This window comes from Bos mutus, chromosome 4 (assembly GCF_027580195.1).
Source record: "Bos mutus isolate GX-2022 chromosome 4, NWIPB_WYAK_1.1, whole genome shotgun sequence".
NCBI lineage: Eukaryota > Metazoa > Chordata > Mammalia > Artiodactyla > Bovidae > Bos > Bos mutus.
This window is the reverse complement of record NC_091620.1, coordinates 21,426,185-21,448,342: the sequence shown is the minus strand read 5'-3', so window position 1 is coordinate 21,448,342 and position 22,158 is coordinate 21,426,185. Positions and strand designations below refer to the sequence as shown.

Here is a 22,158-nt window from a genome sequence, read left to right as displayed (position 1 = left end):
GCCCATCCCTGCCCGCACCCACATATGCCCCACGACCCAGCTGGCCCCGGAGCATCAACACCACACGTGGCCGCAGCTGGCACTGCTCACTCATCTCCAGATGGCCACCAGATGCAAGGGTCAGCGTTACGCACCGGGCAACCAATATAGGCAGAGTTGTGGACGCCAGGTGGCCTTTTGTACGTGCCGTCGCTGTCTGTGGTGATAAGTCTGTCCTTCTCAGCATCTCCGGGGCAGCCGTTGACCTGGTGTTTCCGGCGTGGCTTAGGGGAACGTTTTATCCTGGAGCTGCCAGGAGAAAAAGACATTATCTTCATAGGAAATTACTTTCCTGCCCTGGCTCATGAACTAAACTCTAAGGATTTTACCTAGGACCTGCTGGCCACTGTATGAAACACCTCACCAGATAAAAACAACGTGTAAGACACAGTCTCTGCTCTAAGAAAGGCACAGTCCACCAGGCAGACAATACTAACACACAGAACAATACAGAATAACATCATCGCTGGCTACTGGGACCTGACCTAGGTCTTGAAAAGGGATAAGGAGCTTTGGGTATGCCCAATTTATCCAACAAAAATAATAAATCAGGAGAGGTGGAGAGAGTGTGAGCTGCAGCTGGGATCTTGCCCAGGGCCAGAAATGGGAATGTAGATCAATGTCTGGAGGGCAATGAGGCTAGCGCCTGGTAGGGCGACAGGCCCCTCGGTGGGGAGCAGCTGGGTAGAGACTCGAGGCCCCACCAGGTACAGGAGCACGGGGTCCACCTGCAGGCAGCCCGAGCCAGCACAGGGTGAGCCGAGCAAGACACAAATGAGAGCTGACCTTACAGAAAACGCCTCTCCCTTAAGGGGCAGGGGTCTGAGAGACAAAGAAGACAGAGGCTGAGGGCAGCAGCGGGAAAAGAAATGAGCATCTACCAAGCACAGGAGGTGGTGACGACACTGGGGATGAGGGCAGGATGAGGACGGGGGAAGGGGGAGCCAGGACTCAGCGTCTGAGAAGGAAGGGGCTCCCATTTCAGAAAGCTGAATTCCAGGATACAAGAAACCCAGAAATGGCGACTCCTGGGGTAACCGGGGTGGAAGCGGCCTTCCCCACAGGTGATGGCCAGGCGGGGTCGCCCCCTCCCTGCCGCCCGGAGTCTTCCACAGGGTTGCCCACCACCCCAGCAGCACGCCCACCTCTTCCTGGGCTCGATGAACACGGAGGGCACGCTGGCCGTGGGGTCCAGGATCTTGTCGATCTGCATCTGCGCCCTGCGGTACACGCGGTGCCGCTCCCGCGTGTCGCCCGATGACAGCTCGTCCAGCACCGGGAACTCATAGTGCCCGCGGCGCTTGGCGCGCAGCCGGATCTTGTTGCGATGGTGCTCGATCTCAGATTTGTGCCGCAGTGCCGTCTGGATCTGGGGAGCGAGACGAGCCGACTGTTTGCATGTTTCCAGGGATCCGCGCACAAAGTAGTCTGGAGGCATCTTGTGTCTCTCCCCGGCCCTCTCTCCGACCCCACCCCCCGCCCCCACACCTGTCCTAGGCTCCCAAGAGGCACCAAAGGGGTGACAGGGGCAGACACACCCACACCAGGCGCGGAGAGCCGGCCACCATCCCCGAACTGCGTCCACACCCTCCACGTTGTGCATGCGAGGGGAGAAGCCTCGGTACTCGCTCACTCATATTTGACTCTTTGCAACCCCATGGACTGCAGCTCGCCAGACTCCTCCGTCCATGGGATTTTTTTCAGGCAAGAATACCGAAGTGGGTTGCTATTTCCTCCTCCAGGGGATTTTTCCGACCCGGGGATCGAACCCATGCCTCTTGCATCTCCTGCACTGACAGGTGGATTCTGTACCACTGCGCGACCTGGGAAGGCCAAAAGCACTCAAACCCAGGAAATCGTCCAGTAGCAACTTTGAAGATCCTGAGGGGCAGTGATTCCTAGATGTAATTCTTCCTAAGAAAAGAGTAAATATTTTCCATACCCAATAGTATCATTACCTAATACGTTTTTAAATTAAGACAGTTCAAAGACGATATTTGCACTATACAACAAAATAGCCATTTACTAATGATGTTTCAGTGTTACCGAAACAAGCCCAGTGACAGGAGACCCCTCTCCTCAATGAAGAAAATCAACAGGTATGGAAACATGTCCTCCTGGCTCCATGGGGCGCGAACTAGGTCTGGAAGAGTCGGGGAGGAAGGGTAGTGGGCAGAGGTTGAGGGCCAGAAACAGGAATGCAGATGCAGGTCTAGGGGAAGGAGGCCATGACTCCAGGAGCAGCCAGTCTGTTGGGCTGTGGTGGAGAATAGGGAATCCCTGCCTTCATCAACGTACATCACCTCATTTTCTAAGCCCTTAGCCCTGCTTCAGAGAACTTAACACCAAGTGAGATGGAGGGAGACAGAGGGAAAAAAGGGAAACCAAGATGAGACTCCAACCGGAAGAGACAACAGGACGCTGTCCAAGACCGGACATGGTCCGCCACACCACTGCAGACCAGAAGCCATGTCCTCCTTGAGACTGAGAAGGAGGGTCAGCTAGATGAGAGTCTCGACAAACTTCCCAGCAGGAGAGTTCAGGAAGCCCCTCTAACTCTTTCAGGATCTAACTGTTCTTTAAAATACGTGAGGTCTCACCGGAGGACTAAGATATGCTAGGAATCTGCACCAGAATCTCCTACGAAGAAAACATTTCCATTGAGATGTCTGTATCTACCATACAGGTAGGTCCACCAGAACTGATAACGCTCTTGTTCTTAAGTTGGTTTTTCATTTTATGCTTCATAATCAGTATATATGTTTCCCATACTATATGTATCCATCAAATACATTTGTAAAAGATAGTAAAAGAACAAAGTGGAGATGAATGCTTTCCAGTGGTGAGGCCTCAGACTGGTGAACTCATTCTCTTCTTTTCTTTCGATCACACAGAGAACCTACTCGAGATCGCTTACTCACGGCTGGTGTGAGATACCTGCAACACTGGACTGATGGAAACAGGTCTACGCTAGGATGGGGGTCATGTGAGCAACCCCAGGGCTCCCAAGCATTGGTGAGAAGGGACAGCACGTGCCACCTTGAACCCATGACACACGTTCTCGTGGTCACGACCTTGGCAAGGAGCCAATGAAGAAGAGACAGTGTAAGAACTCTTGATAAGACTTCTGTAAGATAATCCACTTTAAGGATTCAGTTGTACCAATTACTACTTCACCTAGCAGAACTCACAAGAACAGCAGGTATTCCTTAGAGGCAGGAAACTGACAGCCATGATGCTGTGATGTGTGTAGCCCTAAATACTTTTCCCTGCACTCATGGTCCAGCCCAGGTCAAACTTCTCAAGTTCAACTTAACAGTGACTTGAGCTGGCCTTCTGATTCCAGAATCTTAGGAGGAAAGCAGATCTAACTCACTCTTCCAGGAGTCACTAGAATAGGGTATTTTACCAATCATGATTTAGATCTTGAGGCCAGAGCAGCCCTATCAGAGTTCACAGAATCTACCGTGGTCCCAAGATTACTCAGCGTTCAGTGATTCACTGGGAGAACCCTCAGGACTCAGCATTCAGTCCAATTTATTGCAGCAAAAGGCTACAAAGCAAAACCAGCATAGGGGAATGGCACACAGGGTGAGGTCTGGAGGACCCAGGCGCAAGCTTCCAGGAGTCCTTCCCCGGTAAAGTCATGTGGGGTGTGCTGAATTCCTCCAGCAATGACCTGCGACAACACATGTGAAACGTCTACGAGGGAAGTGTATTAGATACTCAGGGCTCACAGGGTCTTTACTGGAGACTGCTCACACAGGCACCCTGTGCCTAGCATGTACCAAATTCCAGACTCCAGGAAGAGCTGTTCAGCATAAATCATGCTGTTTGTACAAAAACAGTTTAGGTACAGTGAGCCACTCCATTCTGGAAATGGTGGGGATCTTTCCAAAATCTAATTCCAAACCCCAGCCACGGGCTAAGGCGGACTTTCTAAGGATAGCCGGCCCTGGTCTTTAATCTGCATATCTCCAAATGTGCCCACTAGTGTCCACAATCAGTAACTGACCTAAAAATACTGAGTAGCAGATTTAAAATTAAGAATAGTTGTGAGCAGCTCATGGGACTTCTCAGGTGGCACTACTGGTAAAGAATTCACTTGCCAATGACAAGACATAAGAGACACAATTCTGGGTCAGGTAGATCCCCTGGAGGAGGGCACGGCAGTTCACTCCATTATTCTTGCCTGGAGAATCCCATGGACAGAGGAGCCTGGTGGGCTATAGTCCATAGGATCCCAAAGAGCTGGACACGACTAAAGCAACTTAGCATGCACACACGTGAGCAGCTCATATCATTAGCAACCTTTTAACACTAACTTTCACTCTTTTTTAAGCAGTGACCAAATCAGAATCTAAGGGTGTTTTGTTTTTTTTTAATACTGTACTTTTCCATAAAACCAAATACCTCTTTGTTAATTTTGTTGGTTTCTGCCACACGGTCAGCCAGGATGGGGTGCGGAGCCGGAGGAGCTGGGATGGGCTGCATGGCAATCAGCTGGATCTTACTGGGGACCCGCCGACTGGCCTCGGAGGAGCGGGAGATCCTGTCCACGTGCTCGAAGATGGAGGCTGATGAGTGCTGCTCGTTCCCTGAGCTGGGTGCTGGCCCTGGAACACAGGGGGAGCAGAATTAATAAACACCATCACCATAAGAAAACAGCAAACCTTCACAATTATGGATTATTTCCTAAAGGACCCTTAGATGGGTACCAGACCAAAAACACATCCACAACTCCATGGCAGAATATTTGAAATGTCACTCTTTGAGCCTAAACTGTCTGGGTTAAATAGTGTCTCCTTCAACCTCAGTAATAATTACAGATATCTGTAGGGAAGATAAGAAAATCATTATGACACTTTGTGTCCCGGATGGTCCTGTTTTGTCTAAAGGTGTTTCAAAGTCTTCAGTAAGACAGGGTAAAGGGTAAGAGGAGCCTGAGGTTGGCCAGCCAGGGGCGATTTACAGAACGTGGAGGACAACACTGCTAACAGCTCTGAACATCCATGCTTATCTGGAGTGAGAGTGATATAAATTTAGTTGCCAAGGCAACTTACCGTCGAAAAAACAAAAGACCAGGGGGACTGTGGACCTGCTAGCAAGTACTGGTTAATGGTGAATGCTGCTGGCTATTCAGTTCTAATGCAGCAAAAAATGACATTGAAGAGTCAGGAGAAGAAAAAGCTGCTGCTTCAAGGAATTAGTTCCCTCTTTACAAAGAGATGCAGATAACACTTGAAAAATGGTTAAAAAGGTAAATTGTATGGCTATATGTATTTCACCACAATGAAGTTTTTTTTAAGTAGTCAGAACTGCAAAGAAGAAAGACATTTAAATGTATAGAAAAAAGAAAAACACGTTACAATGTTAATAGAGACTGGATCTTGGTGTAATGGGTCATTTTCTCCACTTTTTTGTATTTTCTATAATGAGGATTTTCTCTAGTCAGTATTACTTTTATAATAGAAATAACCTCAATAAACTTTTATTTTTAAAAGGCAAAGAGAGAGGTTAAGAAGGGCCAAATAGATGAAAAGAACTCTCCAGTTACATGCACTAAGATCCCTGATGCCCTTCCTTTAAGCCACAGTCCCCTCTGGGCTACTCTAACATTGCTCGAAAATAAATGGCCAAACACCAAGAGAGGGGCTTCCCGGGTGGCGCTAGTGGTTAAGAATCCATCTGCCAATGCAGGAGATGCAAGAGACATGGGTTCCATCCCTGGGTCTGGAAGATCCCCTGGATAAGGAAATGGCTGCCCACTCCAGTATTCTTGCCTGGAAAATTCCATGGGCAGAGAAGCCTGGCGGGCTACAGTCCAAGGGGTTGCAAAAGACATGACTGAGCACACACACACGGGCCAAGAGAAGCAGTGAGGGCATGTAGAAACTGTTTCTAAACAAAAGCCTGAGTTTTGAAACCTCAATCATAAGTGAAAAATATAGAGGTTTTCCCCTCAGTGTAAAAAAGTGTTGAGCAAAGCAGTAAGGAGTAGTAGTTGATATTTTATAGAAGGAATGCACAGCAGTGGGACACAAATCTTTCTATTTCCTCTCAATTTGAATTATATTCATTTATGTTCAGTAATACTCATCCCAAGTAATTAGAAATTACATACTTAACTCTGTGAATGAAGATGTCTCTTAGCGAGGAGGCACTTGTCTGCATTCAGGCTGTTCCCAGGCTTTCTTTCCCTGCCTGGAGGGAGGCTGACCCTTTGTATAATGCAAACACAGCCAGACAGCACCTTTCACCAGGGAGCTACTCAAATTACAGGCATGGAGCCTAGTAGGAGATAATTAGCTCTACCAGATAAGGCCAGCCTTGCTAACCCAAACTTTCAAACCAACGGCAAATGTCACAAAGGGCGTCCCATTAAGTCACTGATACTGAAGGCAGAGGCGGCCTCCTCCAGGATGGTGGAAAAAAAAACCAGGGCGCAAAGGTGACAGGAAGAAAGGCCCGTCTGCTCGTGTCATCTGCCTGCCTGGGTCCCCGGGGCTGCAGGCCTCCTACCGACTCCTGCCCTGCCCTTTCCCACCCCTCAGTTGGATCCTCACTCTATAATTCACCAGCTGCAACAGGAGAAGCAAGAGATGCACAGAAAACCCTCAACTTCTAGACTGCCTGGAACTCAGCCCTTCATCCAAAGGCTGAAAAGTGCGATATGTTGTTTGCCATATTTATACGTTAAACAGACATATATATACCCCCATACATATATATATATATAAACAAATTAGATTAGTATACATATGTAACACATTATTTTACATATAATAATACATATTTTTATTGTTTGCTATCCACTGTACAATTTTTTTAAAAACTGCCTGAATAATAATGACAATGGAAAGTACAAGGGCTACGTAGATAGATCAATGCTGCATGAATACTGCTTACTTAAGGCAAGTAGGTGTTAAAATCTTTTCTCTTAAAAGACTGTTCTATACATCTTAAAAAATTAGAAAACAAAAATTAAGTAAGGATGAAATTATAGTGTAAGATGATGTCCACAGAACAGAATGACACAGGAAATGGCAACCTCAATTACTGCAATACTGAACCAACAGAATGTTTATAATGGAATATTAATTCCATTATCAATAAGTAAGTACATCTTTAAATCAAAATAGTGGCAGGTGAGCCTTCTAGGACCCACAAGAACGTCTAGGCCACTTGTCTCCTTCCACAGTCAACTCTGAGCCCCAACACTGACATGTTTACTACCTGGATTTTGAATATATGTTGAGAGTGATATTTGATTTTTGTTAGCCATGCATAATATACTGGTTCTAATACTTGTTAAAGGGCTTTCCTGGTGGCTCAGTGGGTAAAGAAACTGCCTGCAATGCAGGAGACACAGAAGAAGATGGTTTGATCCCTGGGTTGGGAAGATCCCCTGGAGGAGGAAATCACAACCCACTCCAGTATTCTTGCCTAGAAAATCTCATGGACACAGAAGCCTAGTGGGCTGCAGTCCAAAGGGTCACAAAGAGTCAGACACGACTGAGTGACTAAGCACAGAAGGAGTTAAAAACAGGAACTAAAGAGGAAGATTTTCTTAGACATACAATTAACAGAAATTAAGATGCTCCAGAGCTGATTTTTTTCCCCCAAATATTTCTTTCCCAGGATCAAAATTAGATTTTAATCCTGTCTATCTGAAACAGTACCCCTGTTACCATGGTGCTAATTTTTAAGATTCTATGAAATTAGATCATTAGATCTAAAGAAAAAAATTCTTCCCTTATTCTAAGGGATTTTTTTGCTTTTGTTTTTAACACCAAAAAAGAAACAAATGGAAGGCATCTCAAAAATCAGCTAGTTTAGTCCCAGAGGAGTTCCCACAACTGAGGGACATACAAGGTCACAAACATGACAGTGGATGAAATAGGCCCTCCAGCTTCTGTCCACAATCTCTTCACTTACAGAGTATGGTTCAGTCTGTACTGCAATTTCATAGAGATATTTGTAATGGAAAACGTAAGTATATAAATTACTATTAAAAATTATATCCTGGGAATTCCCTGGCAGTCCAGTGGTTAGGACTCTACAGTTTCACTACCAAGGGCTTGGGTTCAATCCCTAGTCAGGAGCTAAGATCCCAAAAGAGGCGTGACACAGCCAAATAAAAAAATAATAAAATGATATCCAGAGGCACTTCCATTTTCTTTGCACTACTAAAACACAACCCTGAAATATAAATAAAACTCCAGCAAGTACAAGAGCATTTATTTAACAGAATCTATTAAACTAACACCAAAGCTACCCTGTCATCAGGCCAAAAAAGGCTCCAAGTCCAGTAAGACCGATGAGCTAAGTTCTACTGCAAGACATATGAGTTTGAAGACAATACTGTTTAGAAGGGGAGTGAAGTACATTTCAAACCTGGCCTAAGAAACGACAGCATCTGACAACACACATAACTATCTGACCACACTCAACTATCTCCTGGAAGACAGACCTAGGACAAGGACCAAATATAATGCCCTTGGACCTAGAATAAATAATCAACGTTGTGACAGTGACAGCTGTGAAACACTTAAACAGGACCCTAAGAAGGTCACCGAATCCTGGATGCAGTTTTAGTTGGATTCCTCCTTGTCCTTTGAAGAGGAAAATTGTTAGGACCCCAAACTAGATTCAAACATGACCAGTAACCTCAAAACACACATAACTGAATCTCTTAACTTCTAGCCTGGCCCACCAGCTCAATGCAGACACTGATACAGTGTTAGATGGTGACAATTAATCTGAAAAATCCACTGTATGAATGATGAATATGCTAATGCACAGGGCTTTTTTACATTCTGCATTTGAAGTAGTATAAGAGCCTAGCCTACTGGAACCTCATAATGACTTTTTTTTTTTTTTTCACCACACCGCAGGGCTTGTGGGATCTTAGTTCCCTGACCAGGGATCAAACCCACACCCTCTGCAATGAAACAGCAGAATCCAAACCACTGGACTGTCAGGGAAGTCCCTCATAATTACTACTTTTAAAGTGGAGAACAAGAAGGGTCACAGACCACTCTGTGGGGCTCTGTGGGACTTGCCATCAGTCACGGCTCCTGCAGTCTTCTCCCCCGCTTCCCTCTCACTGGACTCTTCACTTACTGTGGAGTCGGCATCTGAGGGAGAAACTCTGCAGATACAAAACAAATGCAGATGTTAGGAAAAAGAAAGAAAGCAGGCAGAAAGGTCACATTCATCTGGATGTGGAAGTCAGGCTTCTGGGCAAAACTGAGAGAAGTCAAAGAGTCCAAAACCCTGTTTCGAGGCGCAGCATCTTCAAGGACCGCATTGACAGCACGGTCACCTTTTAAGGACAGCGTGAGATGCCCTACTAAATGGCTCAGCAGACTCATTTCAACAAATGGCTAGAAAACCAAGTATTTGCTGGAGGACAGTCCCCCCAGCTCCCAGTGGAAACCTGGCAATCTGGGTTGGATCAGAGGATCTGAGATTCAAGTTTGGTTAGGGGTTAGCTGGGCCTGCAAAATTTCTAGGAAGCCAGGGTCATTCTGTAGTCACCCCATATAATTCCAAATCTTTGGAGGAAGCCTACACTTCTAACACAAAGGCAATGATTATTGCTGTTAATTGATTCTATATATAAAAAGCAAGTGTGTCACAGAACCCAAGTTGCTCCAGGATTCACTGAAAAGCCTTAAACAGTTAACACCCCTTCTCTTTGAACTTTCTGAAATGCCCAGACATTCTAGTGCCCCTGAGGGATGCGAAACTCTGATATTAACCATGCAGAACATTGAGATGTTGTGACTAAGTGTCTAGGCTGAGGCTTCCAGAGGAGAAAAAAAGACTTTGTTAAATTGTACTAGCATATTCAATCATCTTTAATGATTTGATTTATTCTCACTCTGCAAAATAATTAAGCAAATGATCTCTCTCTACATTATTCATCTTCTTTTGTAAAGATCATGTTCTGACAATCATTAAATTCTTAAAACTAGGCCAGAACCCCTGGGGTATGTTTTCTTATAAATCAGAAATTACAATGTCATTTGGAATGTTGGTATGATCACACACTTTTCCCCTCTCAACAGAAAACCTGAATTTGGCATTCCAAAGTTCAAAAGAAGGCTGATAATTCGAGGCTTCAATACCAAAGCCTGATCACGCTTTGACCTAAAGCTAAGTTAATAAAACCTGACCCTGAACGTTGTCTTCTTTAGAGAAGGGCAGCCCGTCTCACAAGGTCATAGGGTCACAGTAGGTAGTCTGTTAGCAGCAATGCCCCATGTGCTTAATGTTGGTAAGAGGAATGGGAATTAACTGGGAAAGGGGAGCTGGGCAGGGGAGTGGGGAGCAGGGCGATGGAGAATCCATGCACACATGCTAAGGAGGGTGACAAGAGGGGCAGATGGAGAAAAGCCAAGCAAAGAAAGTAGGGTGTGACGAAGGTCACCTGCAGACCAAGAGAGGAAGCCCCAGCTCCAGCCGCCAGCATAACAGTCAAGGGCAGAGCCAATGCTGGCCGAGTGTGTATCATAAGCCATGCACTTTTTATACATTTTTGTACATTATTCCTAACATCACCTCCAGAGGGCCTAGCGGGGTCACCCCAGAATATATACCCTTGAGCTGGTCAATCCCTAATGAAGTTCCAGGGGGACCATCAAACCATATGGGTCGGTGATTCATAACCTTACCCACTTTGGGGCAAGAAAGCACATGGGCCTCCTCTGGGAGTCCATTAGAGTGGACCAAGGGCCCTTGAGTGTGCTGATTTTGGGGGCCAATCTCACCAGTCTTCCAGGCTGCAGACTTGGGCAACATTCACCGTCAGCCCTTCTGCTACTGGAAACTAACAAACGGAAAATAGAACCACAGGTCATGATAGAGAACAATACAGAAAGCCCAGTAAGAACCTTCCTCTGTGACGGATGTTCTTGGAAGGGATCTTTGCCTTGGGGCTTGGCACATCTCCGTTCTCAGAGGGCGTGGTGTGGTCCTTCACAGGTCCCGGCAGTGGTGCTGGCTCGTGAATGATCAGTATGTCGTCCTTATTGTGCTGACCCAGGTGCTGCTTAGCGAAGTCGAAGCCCTTCACACTAGGGATCTGCAGCTGAAACACACACATACGCACAAGTGAGACGGTCAAGCTGATGGTGAGTGCCAGCTTTCTGACCCAAAAGTGTGCTTGCAATCTTACCCATCAACTTCAACATGCATCTCTAGAACACTGATCCGGGCAAGAATTATACCTTGAGTTTGCAGAAAAGACAGATACTTGCTACAGATTAAAATACAAAGATTAAAAAGTTAGACCACGATACAAGACATCACAAGACTATGCCTGACCACTGTCACAGCAGTGACCCAAGCCCGGATGGCGGCATGGGGTGAGACTCTTCTCAGAGAACAGGGACTTGTGCCAGGACTCAGAGGACAGACCAAATATAGAAATAAAAAGAGGTGGCTACTCAGAGAATGTCCTCAATTACATCAGGGACCAGAGAAGACTTGAGATCTGGTAAAAGATCACATTAGCTGCACTAGAAGGGTCAGGACGGAGGCGAATGAGAGAAGGCCAGACTGTAATACCCAGGGGTCGGTATTAACTGTTTCCTTTACTCAACTTGCAAAGTAGAGGAAAATAAGCCACATATTAGTAAGTGGTCCCAAGGGTCTCTTTGGCAGGAATTCCCCATGCAATTCCATCAGGCTGAATTCTATACCCACAGAGAGTGCTATCGGTCAGAAGACAAAGTCCAACCCATCTAAGGAGCTGTTCTAGACAATATACTGCATGTAGAAGTGAAAGATTTTGCTGTATTTGCGCTAACTTTACGCACAGGTGAGTGACAACATCAGTGGCTTCTATTTGTGATCTCTAAGGTCTTTTCAGCACTAAAAAGCTAGGCTGGATGGGTAGAAGGAAAGCAGTCTGCAATAACGACTTACACCAGCAGAGGGGGACAGAACTTGATATAAATCATGCTTACAAAAACGCTGCTTGGAAACAAAAGGCAAAGACTGGCATGCCTATATTTTCTAAATTAATAACATCTTGTTACCAGCAGTCAACTTCACCACACACAAGCAGATTGTGCGTGGTGCACGTTTCTTGGCTCAAAAGTGTTGTTTTCCCAAACAATGAGCCCCAACCTGCATCTCCATGACGCCCCCTACGTCCCAGTCGTCTTCACTGGGACTCCGTGAATCTCTGGGACTGTGGGCTTCCCAGGTGGAGCAAAGGGTGAAGAGTCTGGCTGCCAGTGCAGGAGACGCAGGAGACAGGTTCACTCCCTGGGTAGGGAAGATCCCCTGGAGGGGGAAATGGCAACACGCTCCAATATTCCTGCCTGGAAAATTGCGTGGACAGAGGAGTCTGGCGGGCTACGGTCCATGGGGTCGCAAAGAGTCAGGCACAACTGAACGTGCATACACGCACACACCTTCCTGGGGGCATGTGTTCCTTTTAAAGCAATCAAACTCCAAACAGACAACCTCTGTAGATAATCTTCTGGTTCCTCCTTTCTCAAGAATCCTTCTCCTGCTTTACAGGAGAGGCACATCTCTCATCCATGGGGCTGCTTTTACCCCAGCTACACCTCATTTTAGTTCCATAAGTTTCCTCTAAATGACAGAGTAACAGATATAATCAATAGTCATCTAATCATAACCATCAAAATCTCCTCTTTTGAAAGTTAGATGATTTGCTTTTATCAAAATTGAAGGAAGAGCCACAGATTGCCTCCTCTAACCAAAGGTCTCTAAAGTGAATATGGGAAAAAATATAGACCGCATCGCCTCCTTGGTACAGTCTGTGTAGCCAGGTCTAGGAACTAAATGCCTGCCCTGATATACTCTTGCTGCTGCTGCTAAGTCGCTTCAGTTGTGTCCAACTCTGTGTGACCCCATAGACGGCAGCCCACTAGGCTCCCCCGTCCCTGGGATTCTCCAGGCAAGAACACTGGAGTGGGTTGCCATTTCCTTCTCCAATGCATGAAAGTGAGAAGTGAAAGTCAAGTCGCTCAGTCATGTCCGACTCTTAGCGAGCCCATGGACTGCAGCCCACCAGGCTCCTCTGCCCATGGGATTTTCCAGGCAAGAATACTGGAGTGGGGTGCCATTGCCTTCTCCGATATACTCTTAGGTTTATATAAGAAACATACGTAAGTGGGAAGCAGCTATATAGTACAGGAAGCTCAGCTCAGTGCTCTGTGATGACCTAGAGAGGTAGGTGGGAGGCTCAAGAGGGAGTAGCTATAGTTACACTTACAGCTGATTCACATTGTTGTAAAACAACACAACACTGTAAAGCAATTATCCTCTAATTAAAAATAAGTTTTTTTAAAAACTGAAAAAAAAAATAAAGATGAAAACCTTGGCAAGAAAAAAAGAAACATATATATACATCATAGGGAAACAAAATTTGCTACCCCAAATGTCTCTTGAGAGTCCCTGGGACAGCAAGGAGATCCAACCAGTCAATCCTGAAGGAAATCAATCCTGAATATTCATTGGAAGGACTGATGCTGAAGCTCCAATACTTTGGCCACCTGATGCGAAGAGTTGACTTACTGAAAAAGACCCTGATGTTAGGAAAGAATGAGGGCAGGAGGAGAAGTGGGCAATAAAGGACAAGATGGATGGCATCATCAACTCAATGGACATGAGTGTGAGCAAGCTCCAGGAGATGGTGAAGACAGGGAAGCCTGGCGTGCTGCAGTCCATGGAGGTGGGGGTGGGGGTGTGTGTCACAAAGCGTCGGACACTACTGAGCGACTGAACAACAATGTCTCTTTGGCAGGTGCATTATTGCAAGATGAAAACAAGCAAGGCCCAAAAGACTCAGGAAAAACTCTGATATTCACTCCCATCTAACTGCCTAAAAAATACAGACAGAGGACCTATTCCAGAAAGAGATTATCACCTTTCCTCTCTGGGCCCCTGTCTCTGCAAGACTCAGCAAGCACTTATTTACCAAACCTTTGCTTTTCCGTCTCCCTGTGAACTGCCTTCCTCCCCTCTACAGTCCCAACTGACTGCCTCTGACACCCTCTCTCATCTTCAGCTGCTGGTGTATTTAAAGTGAGCACTTTGGCCATTGTGGTGCATTATTCATGTCCATACGTGGGTCTCTCCAATGAACCCGTGCTATTGAACCTTTCTGTGATTTCCTCCTGTCAATCTGTCTCAGGTCAATTTAATTTGTAGACCGGCCAGGAGAACCTAGAAAATTCCTTCCTCCCCGACAACGTCAAAATGCTTCATACATGCCAAGGCACCGTACAAATGAGACTGACAGCAATATTTTTGCTGTTGGTCGATGAAAGATCAAGCAGTTGATATAAATAGTCAGTTGAGAGTTCTCAGAGACCAGGTAAAGCTATAGATATAAATTTAGATACAAAATGTTTTAATTCAGCAACGTGACCCATGGTAGACCCCCAATAAATATCTGATGACTGAACAAATTTTAAAAAGGTCACCAAACTTACTGAATTTTGTGGGGAACCAAGAAAAGGGTATCATCATATATGATACTGCAGACATCATAAATGAAATATACATCTGTTACAGCCTTGAAGTCCTGTTGGCTTTGGTTCATTCCAACTAGCATCTTTAAATACATTCATTAGATCCCTGACTTCTCTCAGGCTGGGTGAGTCGCCTCCTCCTATGACAATAGAAATTTGGCAACCAGTCTGTGCTTATACACGAAACAAAGGCCATCTCCACACAGAAGGAAAAAATTAGAGAAAACACTGTTCCCCTCACTTATGGAACTATTAACTCCCTTTGTTTCATCCCTGTTTCCCAGAACACTTTTTCTAGTTTTTCCATGTCTTAAAAAAATCTATAGCGTTAAGTCTGGTGTTGTGTGCTTCCAGCCTTCACATGCAGAAATAAGCATCAATTGGCATTTTATAAAAGAGCCAAGATTCATGAGCACTTTCAATATTCCTATTAGGACCCAGTTTTTCTAAGGAAAGACAGCTCTTTTGTTCCTTCTTTAATGTATCACAGAGGGGACAACCCCACTGTCTGTGTCTCATTGGAATACGTTGCTGACAAGTTGGGGTGGGCTGGTACGGCAGGTCAGCCAAGTAACAGGAGAGACGCCAGATGAATTTTAAAATGTGTGAGCCATAAATATAATACGACCCAGATGGAACAACGCAGAGTGAAGGCCCCAGGACTCGGGTTAGCCTGAGCCCCCTTAGGAAGGAGCAGTTGAGATGACAAGGGAAACAGCAGAGCTGATCCCCAAAGTGGCTGAACAAAAACGCACCACCTCCAAGAGAGCGCCATTGTTTCAGCGCTTGCTATTGGATAGATGTGGTCAGTGAAAAGCCACCACGGTCACCGTGCTGTTTCCATTGAAGAGGTGAAGACAAGGCAAGCCTTCTGCCACTCCAGGTCTCCACTGCAGCCCAGTGTGGGGCCGTAGCTCATCCCAAGGTCTAGGATGTGGGCAAGCAGCTCTCCAAGATCCTCCCACCCCCAGGCCCCAGCAAGTCCTGGTCAGCTGACCAAGGGCACCCTGGAACCACCAACACTTTAGGTGTTAGCATGATCCTTGCAGAGAAAGGATGAGATGAACTCTGTTCAGATGGAAGAAACTCTTCCCGCTTCACTTCAACCCGCTGATCACACTGCCCTCTTTAGGGACTGTTTCAAACATCAGTGTGTCCAGGGGATTCCCTGGAGGCCCCATGGTTAAGAATCTGCCTTCCAATGCAGGGGACATGGGTTCGATCCTTGGTCAGGGAACTAAGATCCCCTATGCTCGGGGTGACTAAGCCCATGCAGCACTGTAACTACTGACCCCATGAGCTCTAGAGCCTGGGTACCACAACAGGAGAAGCCCCCCTGGAACTAGAGAAAGCCTGGGAGCCACAACAAAGAGCCCACGCACACACCAAAAGACCCAATGCAACTAAATTTAAAAATAAAAACAAATCAATATGTCCAAGCTACTCTCCCCGCTGAGAACCCCTCAGTGCTCCCTCAAGCTGACAGCATCACCTCCACCCCTTGACATGTCCCATAAACCCTCCAAGCCTGGCTCCTGCCTACACTTGTCACCTCGGTGTTGGCTGTGCCCTTCGTTCCATTCACCTTCGCCCCATCCTTCCTGCCGTCCACACCTGCCCTACCCCACCGCCTGGGCCCACTTCTTCTGGCTTCCCCTCCTCAACCTCCAAGCTTCAGCCCCTTATCTGAGCTGCCACAGAGCCCTGGACAGACACGCTGCTGTGTGTCAGCTTTGAGCCACTTCCTCCCTCACGAAAGCCCTCGAAGGCAGGATGGTTTAGGTGGTTTAGTCGCTAAGTCGTGTCCAACTCTTGCAACCCCGTGGACTGTACCCTGCCAGGCTCCTCTGTCCATGGAATTTTCCAGGCAAGGATACTGGAGTGGATTGCCATTTCCTTCTTCAGGGGATCTTCCTGACCCAGGAATCGAACCCAGGTCTCCTGCGTTGCAGGTAGATTCTTTACCGACTGAGCTACAAGGGAAGCCCCTTGAAGGCTGGGACCACATGTTATCTGTGCTTGTCACCCAGCCCGACCTTGCTTGGCTGAGAGCAAAGGCTCGGCATTTGGTGAATGAACACGTGGCGTCTGAGGCAGCCCCATCCAGCTGCCCACGGTGCCCATGAGCCAGGAACCAGGTCCCAGGCCAACCATGGGGTATGGACTGTCCCCATCAGAGGGAACAAGTTTTCACCAAGCAGGCAACATCTAAGCCAATGGCGTTCATGTCTTTAAATAGAACCTCAACAGGGCGAGGCGGGTCCAAGCTATAATTTTACTGGTAGCAGTAAAAAGTGATGCCTTTGGGCTACAGATTAAAGAGAATACAGATAAAAAGAAAGACATGCATTAGGGTTTTTGTTTTTTTATCATTCAAAATTTTAAAAGACTCTGCCTCAAAATAGGACTGAATGGCTTCTCTCTCTTATCATATTTCAAAACTAATCTACTCCCAGACAATAGGAAGAGGTTTCCTTCTGGTTACAAGAAGAAAGGGGTGTGGATTTGGGGTCAGCAGATTTATTGTTTCCAGATGTTTGCAGCTCTGGGATTTGCTAAAAGATTTCAGAGAATAGCAGTGAAGCAGCATCAGGGGGCGGGGTGAGCAGAGCAGAGAGAGAAAACAGAGCCACACAAGAAGGAAAAAGAGCCTCTGCTCTTTTGAGTCACGGGGAAGACAGCATCTTTGCAAAGTGCCCTGAAGAATAGGCTAGAGGCACTTTACTATTGTCAGATAATCTTAGAAGAAACACTTATGAAGCAGAGATGCTTGTTTTTGAACTAAATGGATATCATCATTTTCTTATTAAAAAAACATGACAAGATCCAAATGACGGGCTCTTATGCCAGCAAAACAAAGACCCTGCTATGCTCCTAACCAAGTCAAGGACACCTGTTCTCTTGGGGAATCCTTGGTACAAAAAACCCTTCCTGAAAAGATGCTGTAAAAGTGAATACGCCAATCCATGCAGCACCTGCAGAAGAATACAACTCCAAAGGCGCAAAGTTCTATTGGAAACTGCTTATTTGAGGTATAGCAGCATCAGTGGTTAGAATATTTTGGAACAGTCCGTTGTGAACTTCAGGGATGTAGTTCTCTTGACAGTTTACTGAAGTGAGAGACAATGGATGGGTTTCCACAGGAGTGTTTATGTGAGGAAGCACAGCACAGTACAGACCCAAATACAGAACCATCCACACTGCGAAATCTCTCTGTAACAGTGCTCTTTCACCAGAGCCCGAAACATTTCCAAACCAATTGCTGATGTCATCATGGTAAAAGTTACATGATGAATCATCAAGGACTCTACCCCCCAGGTTTTTTCCATGCTATTCACCAGTCTGACAACAAAATAACCTTAGCAGACTATGTCAATAATAAATGAAGATGGGTAATAAATATAACCTTAATGTATAAACTGCTTCCAAAATGCTGGATAACCATAAGCTTGCAATTTAATCAAGAGTTTGCATTTCTTAGTTAAATCATAAGAAGAATGCTCTTCATTTACTTTTACAAGCAAAATGAATTTTAAATACTTTTTTCATCCATCAGAACTTCCCTGATGGTCTAGTGATTAAGACTCCACACTTTCGATGCAGGGAATGTGGGTTCAATCCCTGGTCTGGGAATTAAGATCCCATATGCTGCACAGTGTGGCCAAAGAAACAACCCCCAAAATGGCTTTAAATAGTGCTGAATTAATTTGGGCTTCCCTGGTGGCTCAGCAGGTAAAGAATCCACCTACAATGCAGGAGACCTGGGTTTGATCCCTGCGTTGGGAAGATCCCCTGGAAAAGGGAAAGACTACCCACTCCAGTATTCTGGCCTGGACTGTATAGTCCATGGGGTTGCAAAGAGCTGGACGTGACTTTCACCTTCACTTTTTTCATCCATCAGGTCTAGGTTTATTATATACAGGATTTTTTATACCCAGAAAATCAGAGTAAAATTAGAAGGCTAATAGGGTGATCCTTTATTTCCTGTTCCTCTGCCTCTTGCTTGCTTTTTCTCACCAAACTCTTAGAGTCCATTGAGTCCTCTAAATGTGTGACCCATAATGGATACATGTTATCAGAGCCAGCAACCACCACTTCTCATGCCCTGGGTGAGGCTACAGGTGTGCTGAGCTCAGGGTTTGCACCTAACCAGCTCTTCTCTTACTTGGCATGTTCATGCTTCACCGGAGGAGCCAGATACTGACCAAGATGCTGTGTCTTTGCTCTGAAACTTATATGTGACAAATACTGCAGACACTGTTGAAACATAAGCATGAGAAGGGAACTGCTATTATAAAAACTAAAATCTGCTATTATAAATTTCCAAGGAATGCCTTGGAAAGACATGGAAAAGGAGCTGCTAATAAAGAAAGAAAGAAACTGCTGGCAAATCAGGTGTAAGTTAATTAACTCTAAAAGACTGCAGAGTAGGGCTGGGTAGGGGGGATATGGAAAAAAAAAATAGAAAATTTTGTACTGAGGTTGTTTTGTTCTTCCCTAAAGTATCCCAATCTGGAAACTGCAGCTGATGCATTTTGTGTGTTGTTAACAAGAAAGACCACACAGAATTCCTTCTGGTTGACTAGTACTCCAAATTTTTTTTGAAGATTGTCAAATAAAGACTCATTATGTACATACACACACACACGCATATATAAAGTCAAAATGAAAAAGGCACATAAATGATTAAGTGCTGTTGATCAAGGTGGGTAAGTAAGCTTGCAATAAGGTAGACAGAAAATAAAGGAGCCGCCCGGCAGGGCTGTAGATCAAAGAAAAGCTTCCTTGGTTCTTGTTCTCTGAATGTGTCCAGGGTTAAAATAGATCAGAATTCATGCACAGAATGGATATGATTTTGTAACTGAATATCTCAAAAATAAAATTACAGTGGAACTCAGAGCCCACAGCATTGCTGAGCCTTTACACAGCTTCTTTGGGCAGGTATTGAACACTACAGAAGACCTGGGTCTCAGCAAACAAGCATGGAAGTAAAGGGACACCACCACTAGGGCCAGATTTCCTGACCAGCTCCTCTCCCTGTCCTTCAATACCAGGAATCTGAGCTCGCCCCATCCCGGCCCACAAGACGCTCATACGAACGTGGGGGTGGGGGGGCCGCCCCTTACCTTCTGACGCTGCTGAACGCTGGCCACGGTGTCGGGCTGAAAGTCCAGCTTGTCCGTGCGGCAGAGCTTCCAGTACAGGATGATGACGATCACCAGCACCACCAGCACCGGCACGACCACGCCCACGATGACCCAGAGGTTGCTGCTCTGGGCCTCGGGGGACGGCCTCTTCACCCTGTCCACAGCTGCACACGAGAAAGCAAGGTCTCCCAGTGAGTCCTCTGCACTCCTTTACTGGGCAGTGAACGCCCCCTCTACTAGCAGAAACCCTCCCACGTCATTTCAGCTCAAGACAACTGGGGAGGGATGATGACCCCCTGAAGACAAAAAACGGGACGCAGTAAACAACCCAGGATGTTCCAGCTACAACACAGCAAGGACCACAGTGACATACGTGACACGTCTAAAGGAAAATTCAACAGCCAAGTGAGGTTGATTCCAGGTCTCCTGATATCCAGTTTATTCTCCTGATGTCCAGCTTATTCTACCAGGTCCCTCCCTAAATTCTCACTGCAGGAAGATTTCTAATCCTCACCAAAAATCAGAAATCCCAGGAAGGGGTCTGTGAGCACTGTCTTCATCTGGGTCTCTCTCTAAGCCCTTGAAATAGGACTTTGCATTGAAACTGCTTTACTTAAGGGACAGTTGTCAATTTTACAATTACATTAAAATATTTAAGATTTTTTTTAATGTGGATCATCTTTAAAGTCTTTATTGAATTTGTTACAATATTGCTTCTGTTCTATGTTTTGGCTTGTTGGCATGTGGGATCTTAGGTCCCCAACCAGGGATCAAACTCACACTCTCTGCACTGGAAAGTAAAGTCTTAACCACTGGGCTGTCAAGGAAGTCCCCTCAACTAACATTCTGAATCCTCCACCCTCCGCCCCTCTACCTCCCACCGCCCCCCCGCCCGCCTCCATCTTCCACGGCCTTGCACGATCATGCTGCCATTACTCTGTCCTCCTCAACTTCCTTCACGGGCTCCTCCCCCTAACCCAGCCCCCCAGCACTGGGCCCTCATGCTCTTCATTTTGTATTCCTCCTCTTGCAAGATTCAGCTCTTCTTAAAAGCTCAACTCTTTTCGGTCCTTTTAAAGCTCAGGTTCCAATTACCAGGCTCTGGAAACCAAAACACCCCCTCCCCTCTGCCCAGCTCCCTCATCCATTATGGTCACTTCACAACAACCTCTCCATGACGATGGTGGAATCCCCTTGTCTAAGTTCTTTTGTCCTTGGATGTCTTTGTCTTATAAACAGTACTGTGCTATTGTTTCATGATGCATGTTATTACATAAATGTATCATCTTGATATACAATACCACTTCGCTCATTAATATGGTCATGACTAAGCTTTGTCTGTTCAAACACAACCTCAGTCTTCCTGGGCAGGGACTAAGTTTTATACTTTTTTCATATCCTGTAATGGTTAACACATGCTAGGGGATCAGAATGTTTTCACTCGAAAATGTAACAATAAAAAAAGATGCTTAGTGCTGGTTTAAGTCTGGATTTAGGCCCCTGAGTGACCAGGGAGGGGAGGAAGCCCTCTAAAGCACGTGCACTCTGAAAGAAGCACAAATTACAAAGCAAAGACTGCAGGAAATGGGGAAAGTGACAGGGTGTTAATATTTTGCATCTTTTAGTTTTCCATGAATATAGTTTGTACATGTAGTTTATTTTGCATGAAAACAACTGACAATACTGGAGTTACACAACCAAACTGAGGAGCTGGGACAACTAGAGACTCTTCTTAGTTCTAACCTAGTAAAACCCTGTGACTCATCAAAATGAGGGCCTGACACGGGGTCCACAGCTGTTTTGGGGGCTGGCTCTAGTCTTGGCTGAGGCTTCCAATCCCAGGACTGCTACCCCTGTGGTCTTCAGCACAAAAATGAGCCAAAGAGAGGTGCAAGAGCAGATGGAAGTAGCCTTGAAAAGTGCCCAGAGCCTACTGCAATGCATCGTTTCTAAAAAAGTGAGTGCTCAGCTGGAGTGGGGCACCCATCCAACAGTTAGAAATACCATCTATGAAGAAATGCAAGTAAGTGTTTCATTATTTTTTCTGGCTGCTTTGAAACAGAACACACCAATATATAATCATCTCTCAAATATACAAACACAAACCACCAGTGGTTAATTGCTTCAACTCTCCCATGATCACCTATAAAATGGAGCAAGTGTGCCCACTGGCCCTCATCTTTGTTAGTTTCCAAGGACAGCTCTTTTTACAAAGAACATTCTATTATTGAGGATCATTTCAAAGCTGTCATTTTTTAAGAACTGCCTTCATCGCTGAAATTTGGGGGAGATTTTCAACACTCTGATGCTAAATTCCTTCTAAACATTTAGTTATCCCTTTACTGTTGGGAGGAAATATCTCTCGGCTCTTACGAGGATTGCTCCTAGAAATATAAAGGAAAAACACCCACATTAAAATAGTAGTCTGATTCAGAAAGTCATATTTAGAAAAA

General features: G+C 45.7%; 1 protein-coding gene across 1 annotated transcript in view; it reads right to left on the bottom strand.

Moving 5' to 3' along the window:
* Positions 1-22,158, bottom strand: part of KIAA1549 (KIAA1549 ortholog) — a 126,329-nt gene that overhangs the window by 33,546 nt on the left and 70,625 nt on the right. The window contains exons 10-15 of the mRNA XM_070369200.1: positions 19,685-19,869; positions 10,941-11,137; positions 9,078-9,193; positions 4,453-4,655; positions 1,185-1,408; positions 135-288 (exon numbers count right to left, since the gene is read on the bottom strand). Coding sequence (XP_070225301.1) covers positions 135-288; positions 1,185-1,408; positions 4,453-4,655; positions 9,078-9,193; positions 10,941-11,137; positions 19,685-19,869 — 1,079 coding nt within the window. The remainder of the gene's footprint in view (positions 1-134; positions 289-1,184; positions 1,409-4,452; positions 4,656-9,077; positions 9,194-10,940; positions 11,138-19,684; positions 19,870-22,158) is intronic.